We start from the raw sequence: 10,873 nt of genomic DNA on the forward strand, positions 1-10,873 counted from the left end.
ACCAGTCTGCTAATAACAGTTTTTAAGCACCCTTCTCACTAATTGCGTTTTACGCATTAATGATCAATATCCCCCCCCTCCCCCCCAAAAAAAATTGTACCTGATTGATGGAATTTGTGGGAAAATATTTTTCACCAATCAGGTTCTCATTTTTTNCAAACTGAAACTAAAACTAAACAGTTAGTACACAGTTACAGTTAATCTGGCTGATGCCACAGGCATGTCTTCGGATCAATTGTACCTGATTGATGGAATTTGTGGGAAAATATTTTTCACCAATCAGGTTCTCATTTTTTCTTCTCGACCGTAATCGGAAGTGTGCAAATTCTTCTCAGTGAAAACAGTGCTTTAAGCATTCTAATTTAACGCAAACAAAGCTACAAGTAAAGATGAAGAATATCTAAATATTATTACTTGAATGATGATAATTTAATCTTCATCGATTATCAGTTTTCAAGGCTAATGGCGACTTATTTAAAAACAAAATATAAAGTCAACTAGACTTTGTTTACATCATAAAAACGCTTATCCATTTCTTTCCTTTTGATCAGACATTATATATTTACAGTTTAATGTCAAGAGAAATCATATACTTTGTGAAATCTACTAGTATAGCTGAAATTTAATGTTTTACTGTATTGAAATATTGGCAGAATTCGCATCTTGTAACTTCATGTTATTTTCTAACATATTTGGGATCATCTAAATATGTAGTAGGTACATGGTATACTATAAAAATAATATCATTCGTTGTTCTTCTTAATCATGACGTTATATTCTGATTATGTATCCATTTTTGGGTGCTAGCTCTATTTACATAGGAAGATATTATTTCATTTGCTCATCGTAATGTTTGTAACATATATCAAACAATTTTGTTCAACTAAGCAATTTTTGTATCTCGAACCAGCTGGGACCGATAAATAGAATCGCAATATCTATGTTATGAATATTTTAATTCTAAATCTTATTTAATAATCGAACAACCACTAGAACTTCAAAAGTTTAAATTATCAGATATCTTCTGGTGTATTTTTAGTTTTCTTTAGGTTTTATTATCTTACTATTTATGCATGGTAAAGTGTACAATCTGGAATTTTCTTTTGTAAATGCACCTCTGACATTTTATGAAAAAATTGGGAAAAGTAAATAACTGGTCAGCATTAAATGAGTTTAAAGTTTGGAGCTTAACAATGTAAGTAGCTAAGGAGGAAATCATACAAAAGTAGAGCTATGTGCTAATTTAATGCAAAGTTTGGAGCTTAACAATTTAAGTAGCTAAGGAGAAAATCATACAAAAGTAGAGCTATGCGCAGATTTAATGCAAAGTTTGGAACTTAACAATTTAAGTAGCTAAGGAGAAAATCATACAAAAGTAGAGCTGTGTGCAAATTTAATGCAAAAAGTTACTGTGTGCAGTTTTTGTAAAACTGATTAATTTTAGTGGATAGTGATTTTTAAAGTCAAGGGCATTGCAATCTTTCCTTCAGCAAAACTTTGGATGTATTGTATCATGTCTACTCTCTTGTTATATGGCTAGCATGTGATCATTTGTTGACTGTTGTTTATTGTTGTGAAAGAATTGTTCATGTTCATATAAGAGACATCAGGAATATTACTTACAGTTTTAACCTACATTACCTTGCAATATATAAGCTTTCTTTCTATTTTAATAGTTTACGCAAAATTATTAATAAAAAACATGTTAATTTGCTAAAACAATTTGTATACTACTTATAAGCAAATGCTATGCTAAGTTCGCATCAGCACAGCAATCCAGAAAAATGTATCCATGAATCGAGGTTGCTGAATTGTTACAGTCTAATTGATTTCATAAATTGTAATAACATAATAACTAGCAAAAATAGCCTATAGAAATAGAACTAGCTTTACCCCCAGAAGTAACTAGTAATTAGAGTCTATTCTGACATAATCCATTTGAGGGGTGATTTCTGATTAATTATCACTATTTAAATTGTATGTGACACATGTCTATTTGAATGAATATTTTATTAGAATTACATAATGTGAAATCCTAAATTATTAACTCTGAGTTTGATAGCGACAATCAAATCTCCGCTGTTAAAACACCACAGCTAGAATTTGCATTTTGTGCTTTACGCTAGTTTTTGCTTACTTAAATACAAGGATTTTGTCACAGAAGGATTCATTACAAGGGTTCAAGGTGAACAAACTTTATGAAAAAGGTTTCCCATTTATGGTTGCATTAGATATTAAATGCAAAAAACATCTTCTTTTTCTTGGAAACACTTTGCTTTTATCTATTTACCCTGTAGCAGAAGCACTTCAACAAGGCGGCATGTGCTGCAGATTATTACAGCATTTGTTGATTATTTTTAATTTAAATTTCCTTTTTAATTTTAAGAAAAAAACATGATGAATGTTGGAAATTGCTGAGACTCCTTTTTCAAACTTTCTACACTTGTTCCCGATAAAAATTAAAAACGCTGAATTAATAGAACGTTGCAACGAACAATAGTAAATAATAATAATCTGTTACTTAAATGCAAGCTTTACTGTGTGAGGATTTTTTCAATTTTTTTGGTATCATTGCATAAAATTCAGTTAAACTTTAAACAACATAAAGTTTTTATGTATAATATTGAAGGACCTTATGTTTGCAAATTTTGTAGCATGTATGTTAGATTAAACGGAATTTTTATAATAATAATTTCCCTCAGACTGATTCGCTGACAAATTCGGATTTTTGAAAGATTTGTAAGAAGTGTAAATTTTTATATTTTTCTTACAAAAGATTTTAAACTCTGATTTAAGCTTGCAAAATTTTGAATAATTTGCACATCAAATTTTTTTTTTTTTTAAATATAGTATATAAATATAAATATGTTTTTTTTTTTTTTTGAAACACGTTTCAACTTAAAAGTTCAACTAAACAAAGCTTCATCTAAAAAACAAAACTTATGACAAATATTTGTGACATAGAGACAAAAAAGTTTCATGTCTATCTGAGCATCTTTGAAACAGATAAAGATTTCATTTGCATTTTTCCTTAACCCACTGACAGTACTGCTTGTTAAAAAGTCACATTTTAACCTGCAGTTTTCTCCGCATAGCAAAACCAGTTTTTCTATTTTATTAGGTAAGGAAATAGTGTGTAGGGGGGGAAACATTCTTCAAATTATGCCATTTGCTGAACTGCCAGTGGTTTAAATTTTAAACTATGTAATTTGTTTTGTTTAAAAAAAAAATGAAACAAAAATTATGTTTTTTTTTCATTAAGTGTCATGAAAATATTAATGTGTATATATATAGAAGACAAGTTTAAGTCCATTTAAAATTTGTTTTTTGAAACATGAACAGTTTGTTAATTTTTTATGTCACAGTGATAAACTTTCTGCCAGTAATAACATTTTAATAGTGTCATAAGTCATGTGACTAGTTTAAAGGTAATATAAAAGTAGCTTACAATAGTAGAAGATAGTCTTTGATAAATTCATTATACTTTTTAGAATAATTATATTTTTATCAGAAAATTTATTTTAAAAACTGCAGTTGTGAAAAAATGGGGATGATAAATGTGGTAAAAGAATCATGGGATTAGTGTATTGTTCCACAAATTGCTGTCATCTTTTAGTTTGCATGTACTTTTTAATAATATTTTGTCAATAAATAAACTAATTTATTACTTTTTCATTTTATTATAGGTTAAACTTGTGTCTCCTTCCTTTTGTTGTTGGCTCTCAATTGCTGAAGTAAACACTTGTTGAAGTTAATTGTAAATGCTTTTTGTTCTATCAATTATTTTATCACTTCTTGTTAAAAGAGAACTTATTGCTTGATTTTCTAAAAGAAAATACCATTTCTTTTTGGATATAAACATATGTGTTCCATCAATGAATCAAAACATAAACCCATCTAAATATTCTCAGCAAGAAAAGTATGATAATATATTAGACAATGGGGACCATAATATTACTGAACTGAAAGATGTTGCATTGTGTAATAAATCAATTGAAGATAATATGCATGAAGGAAATCTGGTAATGTTTTCTAAGAATAAAAATGCAAGCACTTGTGATATTTTTAACATGCAAAGCATTTCTAAAACTCCAAATTCACCTGAATCCTCTCAGTTCAATGGTTTACATGTTAAGGATTTACCTCTTACAAAAAGTTCCCTGGAATTGCTTTCTAACAAAGATGGCTTTTTGGAGGAAACTAATTCAACTTTGGATTTTTATTATCCTTCCAGAATTACAAAGCGACCACCATCTACATCATCATCTGAATTCAGTTATACAGCGGGTGGTTTTGTTAACAAATTTTTTGTTACTGATGAAGAGCGGGTAGAATATATTGCTGCCAAAAGGAAAAGAAGATTTGAAAAAGAGTCTCAAAAGTTAAAGCCTAGCAAACAAAAAAAAGTCGATTCTGATACTTTTTGCCCTGAGACTTACTCTCCAAACTCTCTAGTGGACAATAAGTGTGAAACTGATAAGGCTTGGGCATTTCAGGATACTGACTATAAAAATAATGACTTGCTCAAAGAAGAGGAAAAACACAGAACTGAAAGAACTTCATTATTTATTAATAGTGAAGAATTAATCACTTCAAAAAACTCAAAAGAAAAATCTTATACTAAAGATATTTCTGGAGCTTCATCTGTCATTTCATCTAATACTGCACCTGTTTCAGTTACTGATTTACTTTGCAATATTGATTTATCTTCATTACTAGTCCATCCTACTCATGAAAAAAAATCTCCTCAATCATTAAGTTTCCCAGTTTCTACCGCTTCTGCCGATTTAACTGCACCCACTGTTCATGGAACAAATTTAGATGGTAATCATTTGAGTGTGATGACCCCTATTGCAGCTATAGAAGTGGAATTACCTATTGTAACTATTGAAGAATCAGACAAATTAAATGTGAATTCAAACACCAACTTTAAAAATGATAAAAACAATGTGGCAACTGATGTAGAAGTAAATTTACTTACTCATAGTGTTTGTTTAAGTTACCCTGTATGTACTTCCTCAGTTGATACAACTAACACGGCTACTATTAACTTAAATCCAGACTTTAATTGTTCCAATGTTATGAATTCAACAGCTGAAAATTTTAGTTTTCCAGTTTCTTCTTCCGTACTTGATACTATCGTCCCCACTAATGTGAATTCTAGTGAAAAATGTTCAAGTCATTTGAAATCTGCACCATCTAATGTGGAATCTTATGTTTCTGTATCCTCATCTTCTAACAACAGTAATTTCAAAACAAATTTAGAAGTTGCAAATGTCTCTGAAGACATGGTTTCAAATGAATCTTTAAGGATATCTGATTCTGGGGAAATAAAATTTATTTCCGATGATAATCCTGGAGCAGTTATTGCTAATCAATTTACTCTTGCTAATTCTGAAATTGAATTTGTCTCAAATTCTTTATCTGAGGAAATGGCATCTAAAAATAGTTTAAATAATCAGCTATCTGTAATACCAAGTGAGATAGCTTCAGGTGAAATTTTAAAAGCTAATAAAGAAATTAGTCTCATTATTAATCATTTAAATGACTCTGCAGATTTATCATCAATTAACACTTCTTTCATTAGTAATAAACTGAGATCTTTGGATGAATTTGAAACACATAATGAAATAAATGCTAACTCTAAATCTTCAGTAACAAATGTTATAAGTACTTCCTGCTCAGCAGAATTCTCCAACTCAGTATCTTCAGCTCATGTTGTTGAAACTAATTATGACTCTAGTTTTCAGTCTATTGATGTATCTGAATCAAATTCGTTTAATAATGCTATTTTAAAAGAATCAGCTGATGATGAATGCTCAAAAGCATCACATTATCCTGTTACGGAATCGAAACATAGTTTTGATTCTGATTCAAAATCTTCTGTTATTTTTAATGGTGGAAAATCTCATCACATTGAAGAAAATAAAGTGTGTTTGGACTCTGATATTAAAGCAGTTAGTCCTAATGTAAAACAGCTAAATTTTTCGATTGTTTCTGATATTTTAAATTCCAATAAAGTAACTGCTTCAAACTCTATGTCGCAAGTTGAGTTACCGAACCTGACTCTTGTAAATGCTAATTCAGATAAAAAATTGACTATTTTTGAAAATTTAACTTCACATCATACTAATTTTAATAACTTTGAGATAAATAATATTCATTGTTCTTTTTCTGATTCCAGTTCCATATTAGAGGAAACAAATATCATTAAACCTAATGAAACTGAAGCTGAGAAAATTTTATCTTTTTCAAAGGAAATCAGGAAGTTAAAATGTACTGATGTTGCTTCAGTTCTAAGCGTCTCTGAAGTTTCTAATGCTACTATGTCCAAAGACATTGTGAGTAATAGCTTTTTAAGTGATAACAAGATTGACAGTCTTGCTAATGACAGTAATGTTAGTCAGAATATTCCTTTATTTAGTGAAACTTCAAGTTTTAAAGCAGAAGAAGAAATTTTAAGTGATGATGTTAAATTCATTGATAATGTATCAAATAAGAGTATATCTGTAAATACCAATCATAAATCTTTAAGTATATCTTCTCTTAGTCCTGAAAATAGTCTTGCTGTTTCAAAACAGATCAAAATAACGAAAGTGACTGATGATTTACAGAAAGCAAATTGTAGAGCTAACCTGAAACCGTCTGGGACTACGAAAAACATCAATACCAAATCATCATGTGAATATTTTGATAGAAAATGCAGTCCTAGTACTTCCATTAATTTTCATTCTTTTTTCAATTCTGTTGATAAGGAATTGTCAGGTTCATTAAAAAAAACTGATTCAGATACCTCCGCACTTAATCACAATAATGACAATCATAACAGTGCAGTTGATGAAATACTTTCTGATTTAGACAATTCTCAAAATGTTTTATCTTGCTGTTCTAACTTAAGTGGTGTTGAAAAAGATGGGCAGTTTCCTTCTGAAAGTAGTGACATTAAATTGAAATCTCAAGAAAGTGACAGTTTTAACAATTTAAGTTCTGTGTCAAAACCTCAAAAATCTAGAAAGTCATTTCCTCCAGTTGGTAAGGCAAAAGCAAAGAAGAGTTTTCCTTCATCTTGTATATTTACAGCAGCTGATTTAATTTCTAACACCCGCAATCTTCCTCTAATCAATAAGAAACGGAAATCTACTTTTTCCATTTTATCGTCAGATGAAAATAGTTCACAGTCTTCAAGAAAAAGTAGTAAAATACTGAAAAAAGAAGAGTCTGAGAGCTCTAAACAAACTGAAAAACATGACATGCCAGATATTAATGTGGTACATTTGAATTCTAATCAGACAAATAGGAATAACAATGAGAATTTATCTATGGAAGGTGAAATTGATATGCCAGACTCTAATATGGTACATATACATTCGAATGAGATGTCTAGTGTTAACAAAAGCAGTTTGTTTATGGAAGGTAACAGTGACATGCTGGACATTAATATTGTACATCCACTTTGTAATCAGATGGACGGGGATAACAAAGACGAGTTGTCTATGGAATATAAACTTGACATGCCAGACATTAATATGGTACTTTTACATTCTAATGAGACAAGCAGGGAAGACAAGGACGGGTTATCTAAGGAAAGCACTGAAAATGCACCTGCTGTAACTTCTGAACAAAATCAAGAAGGCAACATAGATATTGGGAATAACCCAACTGAAGTAGTTAATGATAAATTACAGATGTTATGTAATTTAATATTTGCAGAGGACACAGATTTTAAAATAGGTGAAGAACCAATATCAGTCCTCGAAAATGAAACAGCTGTTAATCCAATTGATTGCAATTTAGACTTAAATATGACTGAAAGTGTTTCTCAAGTAAATGTTTCCGAAGTCCTCCTAAAAAATGAAGCATCTGATAGGTCTTTAGTTAATAATGAAATAAAAAACACAGAGTTCAGTAAAATACCATTGTTAGAGACTTTGAATGCGTCTGATATTCATTCACCCCAAGCTGTACCAAACATCTTGAATGAATATGTTACTACATCATTTGATATGGTTCAGAACCACAAAGTTAGTAAAGATATCCAGTTAGATTTAGAGTTGAATAATTCATGCCAAAGTGAGCAAGAATTACAGATTGAGGACAATATAAATTGTGATTTAAGCACAAATGAGAATAGTAAAAATTCTTTTCATGAAGAAGAAAATAGTATAACTAGTCAGGAGGAGACTGCAACAGCTGTAACTGATTCAAATTTAATACTTCCCTCTGAAATGGAATCTACTCCAAATCTCCATGCGGCAAAAAAAACTTATTTAAAACCATTCACAGCTGCTATGAAATCTATTAGTGGTCAGAAGCTACTGAACTCATCAAGTACTGGGAAAACTGCACTAAAAACATTTGCTAATAAACATTTAAATCGAAGGCTCTATGATGCAAGCCCAAGTGGTATGTATATTTTACCTGTATGTGAGTATTATATTTTTAGTGAAGTCTAAGTTAATGTCCTAGAAGCAGAATATTTTCAAATGTTCTGCAACAGGACTTATTAATTTATACAAATGTTCTGCAAGCATTTCACAGCGAAAAAAAGTCAGCTTTACGTTAAAATACTATATTTTCATTTATTAAAATACAGGATCATACACAGATATTCTACATTATTTTTTAAACTAAGGCAAACATTCTTGATTTGCTACTTTTTCAATCACTTTTGAAGTGTAAAATTTTGTTGATGACGATGAATTATTGATAAATTATTTTCGCAGGAAAACACTGTCACTTATTCAAGATACAAATTGTTCTGCAGGACTTCGTTTGTTCTGCGACGTACGTCACAGTCTTAGGCACTTTCTGCTTCTGGGGTTAATGTTTATATAGGATGTAACAACACTAGTGGTCAGAATTGTAAAGGTTAAATAATTTGCTAAAACAAGCAATTTTCACCATATAGTGTGGAAATTATTTGAGTCTGAGAAGAAAAAAAAATAGTCATGTGAAAGTACCATGCCTGGGCATTGCCTTTTCAAGAAAAGGGAGTGACTGATCCTATCTTTTGGCCTATCGATCCTATCTTTTGGCCTGCCATATCTCATGATCTGACTTCTTTAATTTTCTTTTCTCTCTCTCTGGGGACATCAAAAAACTTGCACCAACCACACAGTGCTAATATAAAATATCTTCAGTGATAGACGGATCATGGGTTAGAGTCCCTTTGCCGTCAGGCTGACTGTGGAAGGTTTTTGTGGTTTTCCTCTCCATGTATCTAAAATGCGAGTTAGTACCATCAAGAAGTCTTCCATGAAGGCAAATTTCTCCCAATACTTGATCCAGGAGTTCCTTGTCTTCTGGATTTGGATCAAAATTACAAGGATACAGAGTTGAACATTGATAGTCATAAACTGAGCATTCTGTCCGCTGTTCAACAACGGTTATGAAATGCCAAGAGGATATTTTTTTCCATATTAGCACCACAACTGAAGGTGATAGTGAAGTGACAGAAATCTTGCATTTTTGCATGATTTACTTCATTGTTGATGTGAACCCTGTTCTGTAACTGGTGTTTGCTTATTTGAGCATTTGTTCTAAACATTTTGGTAATGAAAACTTTCATCCCTTATTATTGGCTTTTATTGTATTTCTAAGTTTTGCTAAGCCTGCCCTTTGTTGAGGTTTGAATTTTGCTTTGAGGTGCCATCTTGTGAAAATTGTTTGTTTTGGCAAGCTTTGTCTTCTTCTTTTTTTTATATATATATTTCCTTTTGATTTGTTTAAATTTTGAAACAACTTCTATTCTGTTAGATATTATCAAAGATGGCTCTGCAATTTACATCATGAAAAATGCAAGTGCAAATGGTAAGTTTGGTTTAAAAATTTTTAAATACCTTTTCAATTCATAATTGAATATTATTTATTTTTATTATTTTTTTAAATTTATGTCATTTGTATGTTAAAAATCTCTACTCAATTGTTAAGTGACTATTTCAGCTACTGTACTTATTGGAATTTAATTGTAAAAAGTTTAGGTATACTTCAACAATATTTAATTTTATCTGTGTAATTTAAATATCACATAAGAATGAAATTAAGAAAATAACACAGACAAATAAACATTATGTGTACAAAAGAGATTTTTTTAAAATTTAGTTTATAATTTTTACTTCTTATTGTATCCTTATTTTCTTATTGTATTCTTAATTCTTATTGTATCCTATTATTTTCTTAATAAAATGTGGGAAAACATCAAATAATATTTTTTTACTTTTTTTCTGTGGAGGGTGGTTTAACTGGTTTTATCTCTAATATGGTGGTTGTCTAAATATTTATTTCTGAGGATGTCTTTTCTCAAGTTGCTGAACTTATTAACCGAAATATTTTAATAAATTGAAAGAATGTGTGCTGTTATTTATTATGCTGTTAATTGTTTACTTACTTTAAATGGATATTTTTAATAATGTCAATGATTTCATGTTTTAATAGATATTTTTTGTTTGTAGGATTATTTTTAGGGATGTAACGAATATTCGGCCACTATTCGGTATTCGGCCTATTCAGCCCTTTTGCCGAATATTCGGCCTAGCCGAATAATGAAGTATATGTTATTATTAATTATGCTGCTATTATTAATTATTTAGATTTGTGAAAGCCTTATTGTTGGCATCAAGATATTTAAAATATTACAAAAAATACATCAAGTTGTTAAATTTTTTTTTAAATATAGAAAGTTTAAAAAAGAAAATTTGTTAATATTTTTTTCATTTTTAATTTAAAATTTGAAAATTATTTAATTACAAAATTAAAATTTCAAAAGTGAAACTTTTTAAAAAGTTCTTAATTTTCTGAGTTTTAATAATTTTTCTGACAAAAAAGAATGTTAAGAATACATTTAACAGTAGTAAGTAATGAGTTCTTATCTTAA

General features: G+C 29.8%; 1 protein-coding gene across 2 annotated transcripts in view; it reads left to right on the top strand.

The window, feature by feature from the left end:
• The first annotated feature begins 348 nt into the window (after positions 1-348).
• LOC107438038 (uncharacterized) overlaps positions 349-10,873 on the top strand; it is a 46,581-nt gene continuing 36,056 nt past the window's right edge. The window contains exons 1-3 of one of the 2 annotated variants that reach the window (XM_016050196.3): positions 349-713; positions 3,687-8,403; positions 9,757-9,810. In XM_016050196.3, coding sequence (XP_015905682.2) covers positions 3,876-8,403; positions 9,757-9,810 — 4,582 coding nt within the window. In that variant the 5' untranslated portion in view covers positions 349-713; positions 3,687-3,875. Of the gene's footprint in view, positions 718-3,686; positions 8,404-9,756; positions 9,811-10,873 lie in introns of both variants that reach the window. The other variant, XM_016050197.3, reaches the window with a different exon arrangement.

This window comes from Parasteatoda tepidariorum, chromosome 8, assembly GCF_043381705.1.
Source record: "Parasteatoda tepidariorum isolate YZ-2023 chromosome 8, CAS_Ptep_4.0, whole genome shotgun sequence".
Taxonomy (NCBI): Eukaryota; Metazoa; Arthropoda; class Arachnida; order Araneae; family Theridiidae; genus Parasteatoda; species Parasteatoda tepidariorum.